The sequence below is a fragment of the Tursiops truncatus genome, chromosome 12 (assembly GCF_011762595.2).
Source record: "Tursiops truncatus isolate mTurTru1 chromosome 12, mTurTru1.mat.Y, whole genome shotgun sequence".
Lineage (NCBI taxonomy): Eukaryota > Metazoa > Chordata > Mammalia > Artiodactyla > Delphinidae > Tursiops > Tursiops truncatus.
The window spans coordinates 9,459,986-9,486,877 of record NC_047045.1 but is presented as its reverse complement, the minus strand read 5'-3'; the positions used below and the strand labels follow the sequence as shown (position 1 = coordinate 9,486,877).

At 40.3% G+C, this 26,892-nt stretch overlaps 1 protein-coding gene across 40 annotated transcripts in view; it reads right to left on the bottom strand.

The window, feature by feature from the left end:
• RIMS1 (regulating synaptic membrane exocytosis 1) overlaps window positions 1-26,892 on the bottom strand; it is a 479,788-nt gene that overhangs the window by 42,787 nt on the left and 410,109 nt on the right. For 21 of the 40 annotated variants that reach the window (XM_019929180.3, XM_033867415.2, XM_033867413.2 and 18 more), the window contains one exon: window positions 21,236-21,471. The exons of 14 other annotated variants lie outside the window; for them this stretch is intronic. In XM_019929180.3, the coding sequence (XP_019784739.1) occupies window positions 21,236-21,471 (236 nt within the window). The remainder of the gene's footprint in view (window positions 1-21,235; window positions 21,472-26,892) is intronic. 5 more of the 40 variants (XM_033867416.2, XM_033867418.2, XM_033867414.2 and 2 more) reach the window with 1 other exon arrangement.

Here is a 26,892-nt window from a genome sequence, read left to right as displayed (position 1 = left end):
GCACTGCAACAAAGAGTAGCCCCCGCTTGCTGCAACTAGAGAAAGCATGGGTGCAGCAATGAAAACCCAATGCAGTCAAAAATAAATAAATAAATTTAATTAATAATTAAAAAAAGATGTGGTTTATATATACAATGGAATATTACTCAGCAATGAAAAATAATGAAATAATGCCAGTTGCAGCAACATGGATGGACCTAGAGGTTTTCATACTAAGTGAAGTAAGTCAGACAGAGAAAGAGAAATATCATATGATATCACTTATATGTGGAAGCTCAAATATGACACAAACGAACCTATCTATAAAATGTGAGTATGTTTAAAACATACTCACAGACACAGAGAACAGACTTGTGGTTGCCAAGGGGGAGAGGGGTGGGGGAGGGTTGGACTGGGAGTCTGGGATTAGCAGATGCAAACTATTGTATATAGGATTGATAAACAACAAGGTCCTACCGTATAGCACAGGGAACTATATTCAATATCCTGTGATAAACCATAATGGAAGAGAATATAAAAAAATGTATACATGTGTATGACAGAATCACTGTGCTGTACAGCAGAAATTAATACAACATTGTAAACCAATTCTACTTGAATTAAAAAACTGTGTTGTATCAGCAAACATGAGATCATGCTCATTATGACTCAATTTTTGTGAGGGGGGAGGAAAAATGGATATAAATAATGGGTATAGAACTTGAGATATAGAAAATTATGAACAGCCCGAAGATTCATCTAACCATAGCAATCAACTACTGGCAAAGCATAGATGGTAGACATTTATATTCACTAAAATGTCATGCAATCTAAAAGTGGAAATATCCAGTGTCTTTTGACATGGCGTTCTCTAACCCAGAACATCACTGCAGCACTGTTTATCAGTGTGAAAAACAAACTGCTCATGAGAATGGTGGTTTCAGGCATCTTCACGCACACAAAAGAAGAGAGACAGAATTAGGCTCTTGCATATAAAGGAAAGAGAAACAATCAAGGGACAATACTTTTAAGAATTAAAAAATCTTTTCAAGTCCCATTAAATTATGATGGCATTGCTTTACAGGTTATTTTTGCTTAATGTACTTTGAGTGTGAATACATATATTCTCTTGTTTTGAGGCATCAGGGCTTAATTGTAAGAGCTCTATCAAGTGAAATTCTCTATAATAAACTAATGTTCAAAAAAGGATATGTAAACTGTAATCCTTAGAGGATCTGTTTATAAGTACAGAACTGTGTAAACTTTATAAAGGGCACAAAATCCAACACAGATTGACTAGAAAATAATCTCATTCTTCCTTACCCTTGTATCTGCATTCTGTCAAAATTATAAAGTGACCCATAACTGTCATTTAAAACTTTAAAAGGAAACTTTAGCTAAGCTTACAAAGTGCAAGTATTCCTTCTTCTCTCCATATTGTACTACCTTAGGACTCGATGGTCGTACTTTGGGGGCACAGTTACAACCCATAATAGTTTTCTTCCTCCTATTTGGCCACGTAGGTTTATAAGCTGTCCTTAGATGTTTAACGTTTGAACATGACACCGAGCTCAAAAAAACAGATTTTCAGAAAAAAGAATGAAAGCCAAAATTGGTAGCTGGGTTCTATGCACAAAGTAGCTGCATCAAAGACCTTGGATGGTGTCTGGACTTACTTCCGGTCCTTGACTGTGTGACAAGCCCAAAAAAGGTCTAAAGAACAAAAGAGGTTGCCAAGTCCGCTGGGATGTGGCTACACGCTTTACGGGGGTACATACACAAGGTGCACAGACGAAGCCAACCCGTCAAAATCTTTATTCTAATCTGCAAAAGAATACTAGGAAAATTACCCCTATAGTTAAAACGATCAATAGCAATTCTCACTCTTCAGAACTAACACTGAGCACGGGTTACAGAGCGCGTAAGGAACAAAGCTAAGAATACCCAATGCTGGCTCACATAACACAGTTTCCTTTTTGGCTAAAGTGTAGGAAGTGCTAATGTGGTCCTTACAATTATATTAACCACAGCAAGTACTTAAGAGCTGGATTAAAACTCAGCAGCTTCATAACAGAAACAAATTTAACAAAACAGAGTTCGACCTTAAGAGCTCGCACCAGAGTGTTCCTTAGTGAAAACGCTGTCCCTGTTGAGAGGCAGAATAACCTCGTGGCCAAGAGGGCAGATGTTACAGCCGAACTGTTCGGGGTTCAAGCCCCAGCTCAGCCATTTACTCTGTACTGCAGTGTCCGCACTGGGAAATAGAAAGATGATAACAGAGCCCACCTCATAGGCCTGTTATAAAGATTAAACAGATATTGATGAAGTAACTCGGAAGAGTGATACATAAATGCACATGCTTGTTGTTTAGAGATATTGACAGGTTCCAGAAGAAATAATGCAGGAGCAGAGCTGAGAGAGAGAAGACCAAGACATGTGTGTCCAGTGATCTGTCTGACCACTTCCCATCATCACCTCTCTTCCAATCCCTGCCCCTGATAACATGTTCACCACACACTGCCGAACTCATGCATGTTGGCAAGTGCTGGTTTTCTGTTTGTTTAGTTTGAAAAAGCAAAGAAAGGGGATTAACATATACACACTACTATATATAAAATAGATAACCAACAAGGACCTACTGTAGAGCACAGGGGACTATACTCACTATTTTGTAAAAACCTATATGGGGAAAGAATATGAAAAAGAATATATACATATATTCAGATATACAGAATACACACACACACACACACACACACACATATTTATTTGAATCACTGTGCTATACATCTGAAACTAACACAACATTGTAAATTGACTATACTCCAAGAAAAAAATAAAATTTAAAAAAAAAGGAAGAAAAGGCTGAGCTTCACACAGTGGTCTATGTAAAATGGGACAGAGGAAGCCAGATTCCAAGAGTCAGAAGAGGCCAAGAAAACTTGAAACTGAGGAATGAACAGAAACCCTGGGGCCAGTTTTGGAGTTTGACAGGCTTTGAAGCTGGGATCAAGAGGCTACTGGATCACACCGGCTGTGCATGAATCTTACGATAACATAAGAAAGCACCAATATTTCCAGACTCTGCTTAAAAAAAATTAAACTCTCAAGTGCTTTAACTAATTACAATGGAAGATATTTGAAGGCCCGTGTGTGAGAGCCAGCTAGCTGTCCATCCCCTTCCACTGTAGAAAACTGATGCTAAGGGCTGTTCAGACAGAATCCTATTTCCCAGGGCCCATCCCCTAGCAGGCAGGCATGGCCATGTGGTTCATGACGTGTGGCCATTCTAGGGCGAGGCTTTTAAGAACAGACGTACTTCCTCCATCTGCTTTCATCCTTCTGCTATTTGGATTCAGACGACACAACGGCATGAGATGTGAGGACCTGGGTACCTGAGCCACTGTGTGGAGGAGAGTGGTGTCAGCTACGAGCACCTGCTCACGCTGTTGAATGAACAATAAACAGCATTTTACTGAATTTGAGGCTTTACACGTTTTAGGGTCAATTTTTATAGCAAGTAGAAGTATGTTAACTAAGATATCCAGTTCTTTGAGGATGACAGCACAGTACGAGGGCTAAGAATATAAACGTTAGCATCCTAATGGACCAGTTATTGGCTATGTGACCCTGGGCAAATTATTTAATCTTCCTGAGCTTGGGGTTCCTTATCTAGAAAATGGTGGTAAGAATGGTACCTGGTTTAAATGCTAGAATGAGCCATAGTTCAGTATCCAGTAAATTCAGCCTTTACTAATATCTATGAGGCTTATCCTTGTGGATAAATGGATCAGTTGAGTGAACAGAACAAATGAATCCAGCTTTCCAGTAAGCACGCAGAGGCATTCCTCAAGGTACGAATGACTTGCTTATGGCACTCTCCCCTCTTGTCCCAACACAACGGTCTTGTCCTTGACTTACTCTGTTAGGGGACCTTGTAGACGATGCCCTGATGCCTTATGGCCACACCCTTGCCCCATAGCAGCTCGTCTCTTCTGCTGGAGCCTGACTGCACACAGCTCAGACAGGACCCCAGGGCACAGCTCAGACAGGACAGTCTGCAAACTCCTGTCTCCCTTCACTTCCCTTTGCCAGCTCCCTCCCAGCGCCCCCAAGGAAATCTTTTCTTCTTCACATATCTCACCCGCCCCACCCAGTGCTCAGAAAGGACTGACACCATCCAGAGAAAAGCCAGCACCATTCTGAATATGACTCACTGTTTTGAGAGATTATATAATTTGAGGTATGATCCCTTCTTCATATTCTCCCTTCCCCACAGAAAAATCTAGTAGAATTTAGTAAGCCCACAGATGCCCAGCAAACGCGTTTTCGTGAAATGAACAAAACTCTTCGGCGGGTCTGAAGACGGTATTAGCGAAATGAGCCCATCAGGTCGCTGGTGGATCGTCCGCCACACAGCTGGCTGACACTGTCCCTTTCTGGGGGAAGTCCGACCACAAGCCCCACCTAGAGCACGGATGCCTGCCCCACTGCTGTGTTCAAGTCCAGTTCTGCCCTTACCAGCGTGACCTTGGGCACGTTACATAACCTACGTTTCCCTTTCCTCATGAGTAAAAAGGGACTAAGAGCAAAGTAATACATATCGCCGAAGAAGCAAAAATAGTGGCACGCTATAGCTTTAGTCTCAGTGTGTAAAATAGTGTGGATTTTATAGTTTTACAGTTTTCTCCCTATAAAGGAAAATGAAATCTGAATGAAATATTTTTCCGCGTATATAAACTTATACAGAAATGACAAAAATGCTAACTGTTGACACTGGGTATTCTGGGTATGTATAATTAAACACTTCACTAACCCCTTTAAAATACCCAGACCACATCGTATGGTGGTTAAGGACGACTGTAGTCCATTCAGGATTCTACGGCAAAAATACCATCAACGAAGTGTCCAAACAACAGATGTTTGTTTCTCACAATTCTGGAGGCTGGGAAGTCCAAGATCAAGGTGCTGGCAGATCTGGTCTCTGATGAGGGCCCACTTCCTTGAAGACAAGTGTCTTCTCACAGGGGAAGGGGCTGTGAGTCTTTGGGGGTCTCTGTTATATGGTCACTAATCTCACTCACGAGGGCTCCACCCTTATGACCTAATAACCTCCCCAAAGCTCCACCTCCTAATACCATCACCTTGGGCATCAGGTTTCCTTGGAGCCTCAAGGACTGAGGCCCCAGCTCATAGCAAAGACTGAGGCCCTGGGCACAAAGATTCACATCCTCTCTGCCACTTACTAGCTGTGTGACTTGGGGCAAGTGACTTCACTTCTCTCAGCCTTTATCTTGTCCTTGAAAATCCAGAGATAGTCACCATACTATGTCATAGCAACCTCCCAGGACTGTTGAGAGAGTTCAACATGGCAATGCACATCAGGTCCTTTACATAGGGCCAGTCACAGGACATGGTCTGGACAAGTATTACCATTTGTATTAGCTATTGATAATCTCGTGATAGATATCTGTGGAGTGAATGAAGTATTTAGCATCACCCAGCAGTACCACCAGTGCTGAGGGGGAATCAAAACGGTCGCCACTTAAATTCACTGGGGAGCGATTGCTGGCTTCAGGCACTACTGACCTAAAAGTTTAATGGTGGAAAAAAAGGTAAAGCTTAAAACAAAAATGATGGCTTCTTCTTACCCTGGGGATGTGAGTATGACATAACTAAGAATGAACAAGACAACTGCTGGGATGGTATGCCGCTAAAAACAGACTCTTGTACAAATTAAAATTTCAGGTGATATGTATGTAAAATTCAAAATATTTATGCTCCTTGCAGTGGTATTTAATTCTCACAATTATTTTCTGGATGGAAAGAAAGAAAAATTATAAGAATGTATTAAATCTTGTGGAAACCTTGAGGGATGAAGAGCCTATATTTATATTACTTTTCACTGTAAAACTCATTTTCTTCAGGAATCCTTCTTCAATGAATGCATTTCTGATCTTTCCTCATATGATCAGGCTCTTAGTTTAAAAACTTTCAGTAATTTTGCACTCATGAGACGCTAAGTATGAAAGGCTTTATAAACTGTGAAGTTTTATAAAATGGGCTGTCCTTTGCCTGTTGATACACCAGTGAATGAACTTGTAAACAACTCAAGGGCAAGGAAAGTGCTTTCCCCTTCTTGTGGACCAGGAAGAATACTCAGTGCAGAGTTCTAAAGGGTAGAGGCTTTTCTCAAATGCTTAGCTAAAGGGGATGCAATGAGCGACAACTCTAAAAATATAAAAGCAGAACAAAAGAATAAAGCAACTGGCATTACTTTGAATAGCATTAAGAAGCCGTTTACAGAGTGAAAAGATGTGCACTCTGGCTCAGACGGTGCTATCTGGGCCAAAGAATCTAGGACATGCGGAATATGAATTGAAAAGCCCAGGCAGGGGTCTGGGGAAGCAGAGGGAGTCATCAGACCCCGGTGATCACCGACTTATTATTACTCGGACGCAGGCACTCTCACCAAGGGACCCAGGATTCAGGCCACATACACCTTGAAAAGAAAATCAATACTTGCAGTTGCACTTAGACTAAACTCAGGCATCTCTGGGAAAACATGAAATTTTATGTAATCTTTCTTAAAATGACTTTTCTTTTTCTCTCTCTCCTCCTCCCTTCTTTCCTCCCTTCCTTCCTTCCTTCTTTCCCTCCCTCCCTCCCTCTCTCCTTCCTTCTTTCCCTCCCCCCCTTTCTTTTGTTTTCTTTATTTTCCTTCAAAAAACAACTGAATAATTGTTTAGGTGTATTTCTTGAGGTAGAAGTTGTAAATAAGATTGGCAGTTTTAACAGCAGGTTGATTCACCTAAAGTCAATCAAATACTCTTGGATGTATTTTCCTGTGGCTTCTAATCAATAGGTTTTCATCTCAAGAACACTTCCTTGTTAGCGGCTTTGCACCGATTTTCAGTTTCCAGAATGCAGAGAGGCAGATCAAGGAGTCTTTCTTACACATTCAAATTCAGAGTGATAAAAATATTACATTACCATCTTCCTCAATTTGCTTGTATTTCCCAATTAATATACCTCTACTTCATTAGATAATAGCAAAGTGTTTCAATGCAGCTATGTTTATGTATAAATACAAGTTTACTTAGTTATTATGTAGAATTTATAACCTTTTTCATTTGAAACTTTCCTAAGTATAATATGATTATTTACTTACTATTTGATAAATCATCAGAGGTTTTAGAGTTTCCAATTAAGAGCTAAAGAAATGTGCTATTTCCATTTACAAAAACATCCCAGGGTAATGAGTCTGAATCTGGAATACTGACTGTCATTTCTCATGCGGTCCTAGAGTATAAAGTCTGTTAAGCCTCACTACAACCATGACTAATCCTCGCGTGTACACATTCTTTAGTTAAAGGAAAAGAATCCTTACAATGTAAATGATTTTATAATATCGCAATGTACTGGCTCAATATTAGAAGTTTTATTTTCCACGTAAGAATTCACTAGCTGACTTGCAACGTAGTTATGGTATGTCCATTATATGCAGAAAGATCCTCTGTTTCCATCCCCATTAAAAGATAGATTTCTAAAAAAATGGACATCTTTGTATTTCTTACCTAAGTATTTTCACAAGGTTAATGGTCAGACCTTTATTAAATGAAGTGATATACACGAGAGGGTGTTGAAAACTGTAGCGTCATTATAAATCATCAATGCAAATTTTTGTCTCTTGGTAATTTTCTAATAAAATGGTACTTTATTTGACTTTTACTGTAAAGGTAAAGAAGTTACCATCACAACAATTCATTTACTGTCTCAAAACCTTCAAATGATAATTATCTGTTGTTGTTTATAGAAGGATTAAAACTTAAAAGCAAAAAGGTGGAATTACCCAGTAAAATGTATCCGGATCTACGTCTAGGTGCTTCCGAAGTGATGTATAAGCCAAGAAGAGAAAGAAAGGGAAACGGAGGTGGGAAAATAATAGAAAAATCACTTCTACTTATTAAAAAAGAGATGTATGGATTTCCTAAAAATAACAAAACCCAATATAGAAGAAAAATTGCTGCAATGCTAAAGGATCAATTAGTCACCATCTGAGCATGATGTTGTAACTGAGCAAACATCACGTCCATCCAATAAACGTCTACTAAGATCCTCCTGCCTTAAAGGCATCAGGCTGTGTGGGAGCAAAACATACCTGCTGCATGATTACTGCCCTGGGGTAGCGCTGAAGTTCATCTTGCGATGAGACTTCCACAGACACTTATGGGGCAGAAAGTATTTAAACAGCACCACAGGAGAACCAAAGAAGTCTTACAGGAGTTCAGAGATAACTTTTAGCCCTGATAGGAAGTTGGGATGTGGGTAGGGCTTGAAGGCAGAGAAGGATTTTGACAGGCTAAAAAAATGGTACAAATGAACTTATTTACAAGACAGAAATAGAGTTACAGACGTAGAAAACAAACTTATGGATACCAGGGGCGGAAAGAGGGGAGGGATAAATTAGGAGACTGGGATTGACACACACACTACTATATATAAAATAGATAACCAACAAGGACCTACTGTATAGCACAGGGAACTCTACTCAATCCTCTGTAATAACTTACATGGGAAAAGAATCTAAAAAAGAGTGGATGTATGTACATGTGTAACTGATTCACTTTGCTGTACAGCGGAAACTAACACAACACTGTAAATCAACTGTACTCCAAGAAAAATTAATTCGAAAAATAAAAGAACTTTCTAGCACCTGTAACGGGGCAAATAAGGAGGCTTTAAGGTGTATTTTATGATCTCAAGGAAGGGAAGTCTGGCTGGAGCATTGCCAGAAATGAAGTGACACATGGGAGAGAATCATTTGCTCGTGTCAAATAAAAAATAAACATCTTTACCAATATTTTTTCTATTATACACATCTCCGTGGTTTATGCCTGCAGAATACCTGTGACCTATACTGTAAGTTAAATTTCCTCCAAATCAAATTCAGGCCTGTGGCCTTTCCGTGACCTTGGCAAGAACAGTTTGGGGAAACCGGGTGGGCATAATTCAGACTGGAGTGTGAGGGGGACTCAGCAGCTTGGGAGGAAAGAGACAGAACACAGAAACTCTTTCCAAAGTTTCATTCACTTCAGACAATCTTTGTGTGCCCAGGCCAGGCTTTGCGCTTTGGGCATGTAATCACCAGTGAAATAAAAAAGTCCCTGAGCTCCCAACTGGGAAAATGAAGTGCTTTTGAGGGAAAGTGCTTTTATTACTTTGTGTCAGCAGCTAAGTCAGGGATCACTTTTTAGGGCAAGGCCGAAGAGCTGAAGATTCTTATCCTTGGGGGGGGCGGGATACGCCTTCATTTGGGAGACTCATTTTGTCTAATGAGAGATGTTATTGATGGGTCCATGGTACAAATGTAAACTCTACAGGAAAAAAACTCTGTAAGGAAAAAAATCAAAATTCCTGGTAGTAGTGTAAATTAACCACTGCCTCTGAGATGCAGGGCAAGTGTTTAGTGAGCTACAGGAATGAACTTTGTTCTCTAATAGAACCAGCCGTATTCTGTACTGCAGGCACCAAATTCTTGGGCCTGCATAAGAGTCATGAAACTTTCTCTTTAAAGGACCAGCGGGTTAATATTTTGGGCCGTGCGGGCCATACGGTTTCTGCCTTTGTAGCAACAAAGCAGCCACGGACCACACATACACGAATGAGCCTGGAAGTTTTTCAATAAAACTGCATTTATGGACACCAACATTGAATTTCATATCATTTGCATGGGTCCCAAAATATGATTTTTTCTGATCATTTGAAAAACCATAAAAATCATGCTTAGCTCAAGGGCCATTAAAAAAACAACAGGCTTTGGGCCAGAGTTTGCTGACCCCAGGCCTCCTAGAGAAAAGGCTAGGTGACAAGGCAGAGAGAAGAGATCTTGGAGCAGGCCTTGCGGGTCAGGCCCGCGCGGCTGGGATACCTCAGGGTGTGCACAGTGTGCTGTGGGCGACCCTGTGCAGTTCCCTGAGGCGGGGCTGACGACCTCACCGGGTCCTCAGAGGGGGACCTGCCAGGGGGAGCTTCGGAAGCGCCAGTCAGAACTCACCGCCCTACGAGCGATGCCACTACAACTCTTCTTTACCTACTGCTTTTTTATTTGGTTTCTCAGATTAATTAATGAATTGAAATCACTAATGATTATTACTGAGCCCTTCTTATAGGCCAGGTCCTTTGCTAAACTACTACCACGCGTGTTCACTTAATCCTCACAATCTTCTGAGGTCGGTACGGTTTATTATTCCATTTCATAGTTGGGAAGCTGAGGCTAAAAAAACCCTCCACTGTTTGTTTTGCAGATCTTCTTTCCTTATGTTCTGCACCTCCTTCCTAAGCAAGTTCACTGACCCCAGTTGCCATGTATAGGCTGATGATACCTAATTGCCTAAAAACACTTTCCAACCACTGTCCCCACGGCAACCTGGCCAGAAGTGACAAATTAACGTCCTTTCCCGGCAATCGCTCTCTCAGGAAAGGGCAACACCACACACTCTTATCTCTGAAATCCCCTCCCCATGACCCCTGGATGCAAAACACTGTGATTCCTTTTATACTCATCCACCTTTTTCCAAATCCACTCCGGACAAGCCTTCTGCAATGATGTCCTAAGGGGTCATCCTATACACATGCTTTTTAAAAGTTAAACAAAGGCATGATCATAGAGCAAAATGGAATATTATGAACCTCCGATTGTTTTTAAAAAGCTACCTAAGAAAGGTAGCTCTCTGTGTGTCCATGCAGTTGAATGAGATTACAGTGAAGTGGTTACAAACATAAGTTCTACTTGACTTCTAAGGGTTGTGTGTTCTCGGACGAGTCATGGAACCTGTAAAGTGACAATAATATTCATAATAGTGTCTCAGGGCTGCGTTTTGAGAGCTAGAGAAATTAATACATGCAAAATAATTAAAACACCAGCAGGCAGATGGTGATTAATAAATAATAGTTTTGATTGTTGATGGTTTTATCAATATTAATAGGAACAATGCATAAAAAGATTAGCTAATAATATACTAATATTTTCCCAGTGAATTTGCAATAAGCGGTGGTATTGCAGGAGTCTGATGGAACTTCTTTTTACTCTTCTGTGTTTAAAACTCTGGCAAAATCATTAGTAAAAGAAATCAACCAAAAAGTCTTTACTGAAAACCAGTCTGCATTAAATGAGGATGCACTGAAATTGGTCATCTGCTGGAAGAATAATCAGACACATTTCTTGTCACATTTAAGCTACCTGACATGTTCTATAACACCTGTTCTGAAATCGATCTCATGCTTAAACATTACCTTAGTACAGTTAACAAGAATTATCACCATATATAATTATCTGAATACTCAGCATTGTGCTTTGAAGTCACTTAATAGATGTGTTTCCTTTCTTCCTCCAAATCCTAAAATCCAAATTAATTATAAAAATTAATTCCACTCAAATACATTTTTTTTCCACCAAACCAAACTAAAAGTCTATCCACATAGTAGCCACTTTCAAAATTTATAGTTCACAGCAAGGAAAAGAACAAAAATAGAGCAGCTGGCGTATGTTTGAAAATACTAATCCTTATTAGGGCATCTCTTGAGCAGATGAGTTACTTTAGCTGCATTAAATCTCTATTAACAGTAGTGAATTCCTAAGCCAGACAGCAATGGTAAATAAAAGAACCCGTGCTTACATTCATTTGATGGTTTTGCAGACTCGAGAATCACTTCTGGTACCACAATTGTGCATTCAGGAAACAAAGAACATGAAACAAGATGTTCCTCAGAATGTTTTCCTTGTGCTATTAAATGAATCAAATAAATGAGGCACAGACAAGGAATTTCAATTTCAGAAGATTTTCATCCACAGGAGCTTTTAGTTTCTGCAACGTTTGGGGGGCGCCCATCCTTTGTAAAAATTTTTTGCTTCCATTGTTAAAATCAACGGAGCCAAGAAAACTTTTCTTAGAATGTTCAAAAAGATCACTGTAACCCCCCTTCCCACCAGCTGTATAATTACTTGTGCAAAGGAACAGGCAGAGAGCCTGCACAAAGAAACACTAGATTTAAAATATATAGAACATTTTGGTAAATTGGATTGGTTGGAAAGATTAAAAACAAGTCCTAAGGCAAATTAAGACAATCATTTTCTCAAGGTAAAGAAAGTACGAGGTCCAAGCTGGCGCTCACTTGGTTTATTTTCTGACTTGCCTTAACTGTGAGACTTTGAGGAGAAGACTGAAAAAAGATCAGCAGAAGAGGATTTAAAATCTTGGACATTTTCTTGAAATGATTATTGCCTAAGGACAAGGTAAATTTAAAAATAATGTCTTGAACTCATGGGAACATTAGCTTATTCAAGCACTATCCCTTTAGGTAGAAGTGGGTTACAGTCAGAGCTTTATATATATTATTCTTTTCTTGACAGTGGAACAAGGGCATTTTTGTTAGTTTCTATTTGTGATTTCATCTTGAAAAGTTAGAGATATGCCTTGGAAATTCATTAACTCTTATTAAGCTATTTTGAAATCAAATACACATAAGTCTAGCTAAAACTCCTTAGAATGCTTATGTTTTTGCCTATATCATCTTGTAGGATCATGAACTCTGTCTATATAGTTTTCAACACTCTATGGCCCTTCCGAAATGTTTCATCCCCATGATTAAAATGAAATAATTAATTTCCTTGAGATAAATTGCCAAAGAAAAAAAAAATGTCTTTAAGACCCATATTCTGAGTAAGAGTGGCTGCCTTGGGAAGGGGGAATAACAGAAGTCCTCCCTTTTTTTTTCTTTTTTGCTGTACGCGGGCCTCTCACTGTTGTGGCCTCTCCCATTGCGGAGCACAGGCTCCGGATGCGCAGGCTCAGCGGCCATGGCTCACAGGCCCAGCCGCTCTGCGGCATGTGGGATCTTCCCGGACCGGGGCACGAACCCGCGTCCCCTGCATCGGCAGGTGGACTCCCAATCACTGCACCCCCAGGGAAGCCCTGGGAAGGGGGAATAACAATAGATAAGAGAACAGGCAGGGCTTTCATTTCCTACAAGGAGACTAAATTTCACAATGCAAAGAGTCAAAGTAAGGAGTAGACGGCAGCTCCAGACAGGTGAACTTCCAACATGAGCCCAAGAGTCTAGATCTAACCAAATCTCATCTCAGAATCCATGATCTCAAAGACTCCACGATGATCTCAGAACTGCTGGGAGGACTTGGAGATGCAGAAACTTGGGGAATGACGTGAAAGACATAAGAACGGCCAAGATGAACCAGACACCTGCAGGGTTGACACTGACCCCGGTAGGTGTTCCTAAAGCTACTTTCAGAGATTTTGCATCGTCCAAACTCAGGTGGCACGTGGGCGTGGCTCGGCTGTACTTTCACCCACACCAGTGGATGTCTTACGACATTCTTCCTCATCCTGCATCCTCTCTCCCCATCTGCATCGCCCTGACACGCGCTCCCTCGGCTCCAGGACACCACTGCAATGTGCCTCTGGATCTCAACATTTCCTCTTTTCTATCAACTCAGGGAAAGAACCGTCTTTCCCTCTCTCCAAGAATAACCTAGCGTCCTTAAGTTAACTCCTTTCCTCTTTGGGATTTTGCTCCGCTCCTTAAACTTCTTTGTATTGTATCTTGTATCTTTCCATCTCTTCACCTAGAGGTGCTTTTTCCTCCCGGAAGAACACTCAGATCCCCTTTGTTCTGAGACACACAAGTGCGCACACACAGCCCCACCCCTTATTTACTCCTAACACCTCCTCAATTACAGAGTCTGGTACATGAAAAATACTTAAGAAATGCTGGTAGAATGAATGAAAGACAGACTGTTCACATTGAGCTCTTTCCTTTGAATGCTTTCTGAAGACACGTTCATAACAGCTGCCCGTCTAGGTATCTTCCCAGCCCCATCCATCTGAATAAGGTGGCGGGGGAGCCCTTGCTCTATCCCACTGTAGACCCTCCAGCCCCATCCTCTTGGGCTCCCACTCAGGACAAGAGTCCCATCCCAAGTCTCTGAGAGGATGGTCCAAGGTGGAATGAGGACCGAATGGAGAGAGGAACTGGCTCCACCCCTGGTGGGTCGTTGCACACTGAGGCACACCCATCCTTCCTCACCGCTCCAGGCAGACTGATGTCAGGGGCAACCCTTCTGGCCCCAAATCCGGCGATTTTGTTCCACTCCCTGGCCTCTTCCGTCTTTCTGTGGATTAAGCAGCCACTCTGGGAAATCCTTTCCCCTCTAGGATCTGTTTCTGCGCCTCTCTGCTCACTCCCTCTTTCCCTGGATCCCGCACTCCGCCCTCCCATTCCCTCACCAGTTATTCCTGAATTGCTGGGCATCTCACCTTGTCCTCTCTTCACTCAGGCCCCGCCCCCTTTCGCGAATAAGCTCATTCACGTCCACCTCCATGGTTCCTTCTCCACCCACGTCACGGTTTTTCATTTCATCCATTAGCCTCACCCTGACCTTTCTGCTTCCTCGCCGATTTTGCACATCTTGCTTCCACTTGAGCTTCTGGGAACACAGCTTCCTTTTTTCTATCCTCTCCACTAAAAGTTCTCCATCAAACACTGAGCAGAGTCCCTTACAGGGCTTTTAAGACCTGGCCCCAACCTTTTTTCCTAAATGTATTTCCCATGACAGTCCTTTCACACACCTTTGCTTGAGCCAAACTGTGCTCATAGGCTGGGTTGAAAATTTATGGAAATACCTACTTGTGTTTTTCGCCTTTCCACACAATTATTAGCCTCTTAATAATTTCCACAAAATTATTTTATGTTTCCCTGATTCAGGGATTCCTGCAGGAAAACAGGGCAGCGGGAAGGCACCAGTAAATCTTCAGTCTTTTGTAAATGTCTAAACCCTAGAACAGATGCTGCTATATGTGCCGTATCAGGAGGGCAGAAGAAGGCTTAGCCGGGCCTCAGGAGCCGGTGGAGCCTGTAGGGACCTGGGCCCTGCTCCACACACCCTGGTGTAACACAGGGCAAGAGGAAGAATATACCAGAAAGGTAACATGGCTGGAAGGTATTTTTATATATAGACTCAGATTCCTCTACTCAGAGGGACTCTGAATCATTTTCAAGTGATTTGGACAGGGGAAAAAGAGATGTGGATGGAGGGAAATGTTGGAAAGGCACAAAATATCTATTCTTAAAGAAAGATTTTTTTAGTATGTTTTTTTTTAGAAGTGATTTTTTTAGTATGTTCTTAGTACATGATAATTGACTCTTAATTATTTGACAGTATAACAGAGTCCTGCAACATTTTCCATAATTTAATCAGTGCATAACTACCCAAATCCTGCCAGTATGTAGGAAAAAATGATATGAATCTACTTAACAAAGTATCATCAGCTGTTAATGATACAATAAATAATGATTCTATTAATTGGTTAGGCTATGGTTAGCTCTCAATTCTGCATGTGTTCTTATCCTGGGAAATTTAGACCTTTGACCCATTTGTCTTCCCACTTCCTTTGGTACACCGGGTTTTATTATGTTTGGCATTTGGCTTTACATTTTCTTATTTAGTTCTTGGATTCTTGTTTATGTCAAGTGTGAATGATTTCCTTCCATCGGGGATGATACTTCTAATTTTGAAACACCCACTGTCCCTGGTATAATCCTGGAGATAGAGTTCTTCAACAATATGAGATAAAGTAAATGAAGTTAATTTCTAGTCTATAGTGCTAATGATGTTTTTACATTTATAGGTGTTTTCTTCAAAAAAGCTGAAAGTTCTAATCACGATTTTTTTGTGATCAATCATGGAGGGAAGTTATACACACAAACGTGTACACGTATAACTTAGGGGTACATGGAAACAGCTCTAGAAATGCAAATCTATTGATTTTAGTCACTTAGACTAAATGAATACTTGTCATTCTTATGATACTTATTATCATAATTATCTTTACTTGTAGGTAATTACAAGGGTGTATGTAGGGGTGATTGTTCTCAGTAAAGCCTTCATTCATAGTGAGGCAAACCTCACACTATACAGGCCGGGCATCTAAACCTACAAAGGCTAAGACTTCCCTCACATCCTAAAGCCTGGCCCTACGTTTACTCAGAGCTTCATTCAGTCCCAAGAAGCTCCTGGATCAGGAGCTTTTTCTTAAAATGTCCCTTTCCTTCCATACCTCATGCCCTTTTCAATCTAATTCAGTAGCTGTGTACTGAACAGGTTTTGAGTTACGTGCTTGACTGCTTGAAGCCATTCACCAGCAGTAGCATTTTTGGAAACTTTCCTGTTTCTGTCACTCTCCTAGTTAAAAAATATATTAACAAATTTATTCCTACTTTCATTATGAATAAATACTGTGGTAAAGGTAACTTTAAAATATGAATGTTATTTATACTTGGAATATTCCACATAAATAATTATATATAATTGAAAAGCACAGTAAATATATTGAAGCACACAACAAATTACATAGAAAAGGTAAATTTTATACATTTATATGTCACATATGTAATTTACTATATAAATATATCTGTATATACAGTTTACTATGCTTTTCAAGTTTTGGAAATAAATTTTACTTATTATTTTGAACAAAGAATCAAATATACTCCGTGAGCAAACTCGTGGCTACGTGAAAACAAAAACAGAAAAACGATGTGCTTGAAATCTCCCATTCTAAACAGAGCGGGTTAAGCATGATTTCTAAATGCTTTTTGTTTTCCTGATTATCTATCATCTGTGTGGCAGGGGAGACAGAGCCCGTAATCCAGGGCGCATGGGGTGGATTGGAGACTCACCGCTGGAGAAGCCTTTAGTTAAAGTCTTCTTTTACATTAAGCACAAGTAAAATTTACATTAAACATAATACATGCTATTCCATAGAACACCCAGCTTGTTTTAATAGATAAGCAATGCTGTTTGCCTCTTCCCAATCTTTGATTAATTGACACCATTAGAAAATCTGTCCCAGTTAAATGGATAAAGCAGGTGTGGCACATATACACAATGGAATATTACCCAGCCATAAAAGAGAATGAAATAATGCCATTTGCAGCAACATGGTGGGACTTAGAGATGATCACGCTAAGTGACGTAAGTCAGAGCAAGAAAAATGCCATACGATATCACTTACATGTGGAATCTAAACTATGACACAAACGAACTTATCTACAAAAAAAAGGAACAGAGTCAGACACAGAGAACAGATGCGTGATTGCCAAGGGGAGGGTGGGGGAGGGATGGATTGGAAGTTTGGGGCTAGAAGACGCAAACTATTATATATAAGATGGATAAAAAACAAGGTCCTACTGTATAGCACAGGGAACTATATTCAATATCCTGTGATAAACCAAATGGAAAAGAATATGAAAAAGAATAGATAATATACATACATATATAAAAACAATCATTTTGCTGTACAGCAGAAATTAACACAACATTGTAAATCAACTATACTCCAATAAACTAAATGTTAAAAAATCTGTCTTAATTATCCATGCATTTAGAAGGCCCCCTGAAAAGCCTCACCAGTCTGCGATTAATGGATTCACTTCACACTAAAGACATTTAAATCAATTATATTAGTGTTCCTTAAAATTGGACAAATATCACATAGTTTTCTCTGGGATGATGGACCTGGGGAAGAGAGAGTTGAGTGAAAAATTTTTTAAGTAGAAAACTCTTCTAAGGTTTGTAACTATAAAAACTGTGGTAATACTGAAAGGAAGGGCTGGAAATTCAGATTTGTGACAGGGCTACGCTTGTTTAAGGTAGGCCATCCAAGAGGCTCTCTTATAGGAAATTAAAATGAAGGAATATTTCTTGGGTGAGGACGAATTGGAATACAGATTTGATGATCACATGCAAAAGCTGAAGTAATAAAAAAACAAGATTTCTTAGAATGAGAATTCTGAACTTTCGTGTCTCTTCACAGGAGAGAGGACATATAATCATTGATAAAGGGGGAAAAAAATCACTTGTAGAAGAAGGAATAGGGAGAAAAACCAGTGCATCCAGTGAAATAAAGAGCAGTGATAACTGAGGTTTGTCACCACTGGTCACTTGCTTTGGGAAGATCAAGAAGAATGAGAAAACAGGTTATCAAATAAAAGGTACAATTATGATGTAGAAAGAGAAACGTAAACTCTTATACCTGGGAAGTTCAGAGGACGACTTTCAGTCCAATCCACCCAGTAAACAGGTAAGCCGAGCCCCAGAGAGAAAGTCAGAGTTTATTCCTTGAGTCACGTTGGGCTAGAACTATTTTGTTACCTTGGCTCCGTAATCCTTTTCGCTCCTGTATATTGCAAACTAATCTTTGAAAGTGGGGTCATTCCATGCACGTTACTAACAATGCAACTTTTGGGAAGGTAGGTATTATTTGAAATTCAGCAATGCCTGTAACTGGAATAAAATTTAAACTAACAAAGCAAAGGGGCCGAGTGTTTCAATGACAATCATTTGAATCTATTACCTACAAAGCTGTGCCTCAGGTATAGTTCTTACGTTTAATTATTGCTGTGCTTTACTCTAAGAAAATGTAATTCTACTCAACCAGGGAAAGATAGAGAGGGAACGAACTATCAGGGAAAATAAGAAGAGACAGACTGTGGAGGCTGGGGAAGAAGATAAGCCATCCCCGAAGCTGCAGGAAACCCTGGCTCCCTAAAAGGACATCAAAGAGAATTTCCATATCATCCAAGGGATAAAGTAATCTGAAATCTGGTGGTGAAAGTCCATCCACACCCCACACTGGAAAGCATCATGTATTGCACGAACATTACAAACCAAGAAGCACCACCGTCAAAAACAAAACAAGTAAAAGAAATGAAAAACAACTCCTACTCCTAAGGAAGAAACCTGAGCCCAAGGAAGACAAATGATTCCCCTTCACAATGAACAGCTCATCCCCATGGGATGGCGGAGAGGAATTACCACCAGAAATGCTCGCTAATCGACGGCCATTCTAATCCTGTGATTTTCAGAGAGACAAACCTCTGTTTTGATAAACAGCTGTGTGCACTAGTTCAATTTTTGAACGGCTCAAAATTCCCTATCTCTAATTTATTTGTCACTTTGTCCAGTAGAAGGCATAATTTAAAATACATACTTTCCAGTCTCTTCAATAAGTGGTGCTGGGAAAACTGGACAGCTACATGTAAAAGAATGACATTAGAACACTCCCTAACACCATACACAAAAATAAACTCAAAATAGATTGAAGACCTAAATGTAAGACTGGACACTATAAAACATAGGAAGAAGAAAACATAGGAAGAGGAAAACATAAGAAGAACACTCTTTGACATAAATCACAGCAAGATCTTTTTTGATCCACCTCCTAGAGTAATGGAAATAAAAACAAAAATAAACAAATGGGACCTAATGCAACTTAAAAGCTTTTGCAAAGCAAAGGAAACTACAGACAAGATGAAAAGACAACCCTCAGAATGGGAGAAAATATTTGCAAATGAATCAACGGACAAAGGATTAATCTCCAAAATATATAAACAGATCATGCAGCTCAATATTAAAGAAACAAACAATGCAATCAAAAAATGGGCAGAAGACCTAAATAGACATTTCTCCAAAGAAGACACACCGATGGCCAAGAAGCACATGAAAAGCTGCTCAACATCACTAATTATTAGAGAAATGCAAACCAAAACTACCATGAGGTATCACCTCACACCAGTTAGAATGGGCATCATCAGAAAATCTACAAACAACAAATGCTGGAGAGGGTGTGGAGAAAAGGGAACCCTCTTGCACTGTTGGTGGGAACGTAAATTGATACAGCCACTACGGAGAACAGTACAGAGGTTCCTTAAAAAACTAAAAATAGAATTACCATATGATCCAGCAACCCCACTACTGGGCATATACCCTGAGAAAACCATAATTCAAAAAGACACATGTACCCCAATGTTCATTGCAGCACTATTTACAATAGCCAGGTCATGGAAGCAACCTAAATGCCCATCGACAGATGAACGGATAAAGAAGATGTGGTACACGTATACAATGGAATATTACTCGGCCATAAAAAGGAATGAAATTGGGTCATTTGTAGAGACGTGGATGGATCTAGAGACTGTCATACAGAGTGAAGTAAGTCAGAAAGAGAAAAACAAATATCGTATATTAACGCATATAAAAGATGAACCGGTTTGCAGGGCAGAAATAGAGACACAGATGTAGAGAACAAATGTACGGACACCAAGCGGGAAAGCGGCGGGGTGGTGGTGGTGGTGGGATGAACTGGGAGATTGGGATTGACGTGTATACACTAATATGGATAAAATGGATGACTAATAAGAACCTGCTGTATAAAAAAATAAAATTGTAAAATTCAAAAAAAAAAGTACTTTCCAGGATGCCAAGTTAACTATCAAAAGGATTTCATGGAAGTCTTTTAGTCTAAGTAAATTTTGTGCCAAGACTTTCGCTCTTAAGGAACAATAAACGGAACTAAGATTATGGCAAGAGAAACAGGTGCTGACAATTTAAATCAGTTCAATATTTTACTTACCTTCAGTTTTCCGTAGTGCTAAGCCTAGTAATGAATTATCTAACATGTATGATCAAATGTTATATAATTTTAGGCAGTTTTTTGTATTTGATAATACACAAATAATCATCCTCCCTTCTGTTTGCTTTTTTCTATATACCCTGAGGATATAAAGCTTTTAAGATTTACAAGCAGTAGAAAATGTCTGAAACTCAAATTTGTATTGACATTATTCTTTGCATGAATCCACTGACCCATTTTTGTAAAGTAAAAATAACTGCTGGGTTTTTACTTGCATTGAAAATAGAACAGTCACAGTTCAATTATTACATTCACACAGCCCCCTGAAGACTGTATTTCAAGTTGCACAACTGACCTTCTTTTCTAAAACAATATGGAGATAGCCTAAATTAGAAGTCACTGTATTATGGAATATTTTGAAAAGGAGAATCCTGTTGCTTTTCTTGTATTTCAACCAATTTGGTTCTTTAAGATTTCTTTGCATTTCCTTGCATATTTGTAAACATGGCTTTATTTATTTATTTTTTTTCACGAAATACCTGACCACTTCAGGGATTGACAAATGGTACCTTGTTAGACAGCTGTACAGAAAAAAAAACACAAAAAAACCCACACATGGAACAGGTTTCCAGAAACAGAGAAACAAACGTTCTTTGGCAAGGAGAATCCGTACACGGTACGATCCCATCCCGAGCCATAGCATGAAGGTTGACATTTGTCTCTCCAGCGAGAACTTGAGATGTGTACGTTGAATTCACTTCACTCACCTGTTTGGCTTAGCTGGGACGTGCTTCTGCTCCTTCGAGTCACGATGGCAACCACTTTGGCACTCAGGCTGGACCTCCTTTTCTTCCCACCTGTTCCAACAGTGCCCACAGCCGTGTCCGACTGACTGCCATCATTATGCTCCAGTGTGTACATCTCTCCACTCACGCTCGTGCTCTTGGTGATGGCTCTTCCTGAAGTCCCCATCCGTCTGCCTTGCATTTTAGGGGTAAATGAACTATATTTACAAAGTAAAAACATATATGCATCCATAAATTACAGGTCAGCATAATCAGAACTTTAAATCTAACTTATTTTGAAATAATCCGGGCAAAATTTTAGAGGGAAAACCCGGCTGAGTGGTAGTCCTACAGCTATGAATATTCTAAGGTCACATCACCGCCCCCAGTATTTATTTATCTATTTATTTCTTTGCGCGGTACGCGGGCCTCTCACTGCTGTGGCCTCTCCCGTTGCGGAGCACAGGCTCCGGACGCGCAGGCTCAGCGGCCATGGCTCACGGGCCCAGCCGCTCCGCGGCACGTGGGATCCTCCCGGACCGGGGCACGAACCCGTGTCCCCTGCATCGGCAGGCGGACTCTCAACCACTGCGCCACCAGGGAAGCCCCCCCAGTATTTATTTACCAGATGTGCCTTGAAACAAGAGCATTTCAAGGCATCATCTATAAACTCTTTGAAGATAGTAAAAAGAAAGGCAACCGAGGCTACAGATGGGGAGGTGTTACTGACCAATGTTGTAAATAATTCCTCTGTTACTTTCAGAGAAAAGCTAAAATAGTTCAATCAGTGAGAAAAGTCCATATACATTTCTGAGGAAAAAATATTGTTCAAAACAGATACTCTTAATTTGCCACACGACAAGGTTTAAAAAATGAAACCAGTGTTTGTTCTGGTTTCTCTTTGGGATTCCAGCTAAGAGGCGTGTCTTTTGCTATCCGAGGCTGAGTGAGTCTCGGAAATGCTGTTCAGGAGACAAGCCCTGCTTCTCCTTCCTCCTTCCTCACCACCTCCTGCCCCATCGCCTCCACGTAAGTTTCCTCTCATTTTCAACTTTCAACTCTCCGAACTCACAGGCTCTGGGTCCAGATGTTCCTTTTTTTGTTGTTCTCTTCTGCAAAACTTACTTATCTATGTTCTGAGATTGCATCAGGTTATCTGAATAGATCACGGTACTTCTCTCCCAAATGAATAAATTACTGTTGAGAGTTTCAGGTACCGTAGAAGGTTGAGGGAAAATATCCTCTCTATTTGCCAAAGTACATGAGTGTCTGTGAGTCAGAGTTACAGGTAGGGCAGGCAACTGGGGAGGCGGCCAGGGATGGTAGGATTCTTCCAGTCTTTTTAATTGCTCTGCATATGCAGTTATAGTATCCATTTAGACTATCCCTTTCTTGGTCCAATAAAGACCTGTTTGATATCTCTGAAATGACCCTCTGAATTTTATGCATCCTCAAAATATTTGCAAAAACTGGCTCACATGACCTTTACCACCATCTTGATTTTCTATATTTCTTCTTTGGAAAAATGAAATATATTACTGAATATAGCTTCTTTAAGTGATGACATTTCATATGCAAATCAGAATAAACCCTAATATGATTAGAAACAGTAAAACAGAAAGTCTTAGCATCACGTAACATGTTTGTGGCCATCTACACAATGAGTGCTTCAGCAGAAAGGAAAATTGGTGCAGCGGCTCAGAATCCACGGAAAAGACAGGACTTTTTGGACCTCAGGATCCCTTCAGCGACAGTGAATGGAAACTGGGACCTGATTTGACAGGAAGAATTTGGAATGTTTAATCCCTAGCTGCGTTTCTTGAATTGGTCCACGTCAACATTCACCTGACAATAATAAGGTATTCATAGTCTTTCAATTTATTCTAATCATCTTTTCATTAACTCAAAAGTTTTTAAAGCCATTTGCAAGCCTAGTAATCTTGCTATGCGTTTTATGCAGTCTCCTTTTCCAAACGGTAATGATGACGACCAATTCAACACTGATTCCTGTGGGGTTTATATTCGCAACTTTAGTGGACTTTCTTTCTGGATAAATATTACGGTCAATTGCTTTCGTGTTCTCACCTATTCATTTGAATGTATTTCCTAACTCTGCCACCCTCCTTAAGTCTACTCTTAGTATCTGCTTTTTCTACTATTTTACTAGCGCAATTCTGCTGAAGGCTATACAGAAATGACAGGATTTGGTCAATTTCACCATCATAATATCCATCTTCAATCAAACACCTGCGAGTTTTTCATCTCCTTAGCACACTCACCACAGTGGTTATTGAAAACCTCTCTCCGGTGATCTTGTTTTTACCTTTACAGTAAAGTATGGATAAACTAACATGCACTGTTTTCTCCACAATATTCCCGTGAAAACAGAATTACATCACAACTCTTAATCTGTATTTTAAAAATCACTGCACACAAAAAAAACTATTGTGAAATTTTAGACAGTGTTGTTTAGGTTATAGAGAAGTTTGAAAGAACAGGGAAATGTTTTCTATAATAGTTCTACTATGAAAATGTATCCAAGATGAGCTAGAAGATTCACAAATTTTTTCATGGATACTTAACTACAGCCATGAAATGTTCTACAATGTCAACAAATAAAATTTCTGAAAAAAATTAGAGAAATCTATACAGCAAATGATTACCATTTGCAGGGGGTGAATTAAGAAGTTATGTTAAAAAAAGTTTTGTGAATAAGACACAATTATTCCTCAAAAAATAAAATATTTTGTTTAGATGCTCAGAAGTATTCTTATGTAATCTGAGGACAGTGCATGGCTTCCTGAAGAATCTAGAACACCATATTTTAAGTGGAACGTGTTAGGGCATTTTCCATTCTTCTGTTACCTAACTGCGGGGAGAGGTTTGCAGGGGGGTCTAACCACCCAGATTAATTAAATCAATGTGAAGGTCATAGTCTTAGCACAAATCTACTTCTGCTCTCCTATTTCTTAGCCTTCTATTTGTTCTGCTTCAATTGCCTGGAAGACTATTCCTGTCATTTAGATGTGCCTGAATCCTTCAAGATGCACTGTAAGGCTTTCCGCCTTATAAAGCTATTCAGGGTCTCTGTAGAGTCATGACTGCTGTCTCCCGGCCCTCTGATATATTTTGTATCGGTTACGTTAAGATTTGGACGGTTTATATCAGCACGCACCTTATGCATCACTAATGTTTGTAGCATCCCTCCCATTGCTGTGAACTGATGAAGTTAAAAAAAGTGAATTCTCACTATACAAATAGACTGTGATATAACCCACCTTTAAAGACCAAACAAATGAAAAACCCACCTTCCTTCTTTGACACCCCCTCTCCTAGCTACTGACCTTTTGCTGAAGAACCTGAGTTGTTTGTACGTCCTCCCTCTCTATTCTCTTCTGGACTAAACGGAAGCGGGCTTTGTTCCTGCCGCTTCACCCAATAGCCTTTTCCTTTCATCAGAGTCACCAATTATTCCATGTAGCAAAATCCTGTGGTTTCTCAGTCTTTACCTTCTTGACCTCTCAATACACCATGCATGTAACAAAGCGTTTGATTCTTTTGATCGAGATGCTTTATTCTCATAGATTTTCCCACCTAGTGCCTCCTGGCCGGACATTTATTCTTTTTTTTTTTTTTTTTTTTTTTTGCGGTATGCAGGCCTCTCACCGTTGCGGCCTCTCCCGTTGCGGAGCACAGGCTCCGGACGTGCAGGCCCAGCGGCCATGGCTCACGGGCCCAGCCGCTCCATGGCATGTGGGATCTTCCCGGACCGGGGCACGAACCCCCGTCCCCTGCATCGGCAGGCAGACTCTCAACCACTGCGCCACCAGGGAAGCCCTGGACATTTATTCTTTTTCACCACTAAACACTGGAGCTCTTCAACCCTCCCAACCCTGACCTCTATTCCCCACATGAGACCTGCTCCCTCGATGTGTCGTCTGGTCCCAAGCTTTACATCCTTCTATGTGCTGCTGATTCCCAGGGCTTCTCTCCACCTTGTCTCAGCCCTCAACTCTAGATTTACGTACCTACTTGTGAACTGCTAAGGCTCTCAAAAATGTGCTCAACCCAAGGAAAAAACTGCTCCTTGTCTAAACTTCCGTATCACATTAAAGACACTCCAATCACCCAGTTGCTCAGAGTAGTAACTGCCTCCTTTCTGTTTAGAAAAAAAATATCTAAACTTGGAAATGAGATTAAGAAAAAAATGGCCTTACATGTTACTGCCATGTTTAAGGATTAACTAATAAGCTCTCTAAGGGCCTAAGGGCATTTGACTCTCTGGGGGAATGGAACATTTTTTGACCTACTATTTACTCTTATAATAATTACGGTCCCAAAATTTTATAACTCTGTAAAAGTTAGATGTTAACTTGAAGATAACTGATAAGGAGCAAATAACCACTACCTAGTAGTGAGGATAACCTCAAGGTAGGGTTTTACTGATCTAGAGAACATTATCCAGTTTTGAATCGAACTGAATAACGTTTCAGCATTCCCTTTTTTTTTTTCAATGACTATATATGTATGTCTATATGTACATCATCTTAGGAACCAGCTTGTCACCCTGTCAGTGTTCTCACTAATGAGTTAAAACTTTGACATTTCCTATCTGTTTTTCTAACAATTTTGTTTTAATTTTGAGAATTTTGCTTTGAGAGTGTTGGAGGTCCCATCAAAATGCCCAGATGGACTTCTGCTGGACCTCTGAGCAGGGTGCCCCATGAAGGCTCTGAGCCCAAGGATGCCTTTTCCTCGCTCCTGGATTTAATATCAAGAGGCAACAGAACATTACTTTCAGTCTCTGTTTTCTTTTTTTGACTCTGGTTTTGTTTTGTTTGCTGCTGGTTCTGGGTCTTGGTAAATCTGTCTCTTCTTCTGCTCTGTTTGTGATGGATAATACATTCCTCACCAGTAGCAGCAACAATAGGGAATCCGTCTACGGATGAAATCTGTTGGATGGCAGACCTCAGGGATGAATTGAGAGCTGGGTGACGGATGACAGAAAATCTTCTTTGTTTGGCTTTTTGCATGTCTGGTCGTTGGCATGTTACAAAAGTTCACATCATTTAAGAAAATGTCTTGTCCACACTAAAGAACAGCCCTTTAAACTCTAGGGTTAGGTTTCTGTGTCAATTTCTGTCTATGTCAAAGTTGATAAAACTGAAACTGCTAGTTCTCTTTGTGTTTAAAAAATAGTCTTTTCGGGACTTCCCTGGTGGCACAGTGGTTAAGAATCTGCCTGCCAATGCAAGGGACACGAGTTCAAGCCCTGGTCCGGGAAAATCCCACATGCTGTGGAGCAACTAAGTCCGTGCGCCACAACTACTGAGGCTGCATGCCACAACTACTGAAGCCCGCACGCCTAGAGCCTGTGCTCCACAACAAGAGAAGCCACCACCATGAGAAGCCTGCGCACCACAACGAAGAGTAGCCCCCGCTCGCCGCAACTAGAGAAAGCCCGCACACAGCAACGAAGACCCAACACGGCCAAAAATAAAAATGAATAAAATAAATAAATTTATAAGAAAAAACAGTCTTTTCAATTGGTGAAAAACTCTCTTACTTTCTCTGCACCCTAGAGATAGTGGTTTGGGCAGACAGATATTAACTGAACAGAGCTCCCGTTCTGATTGATC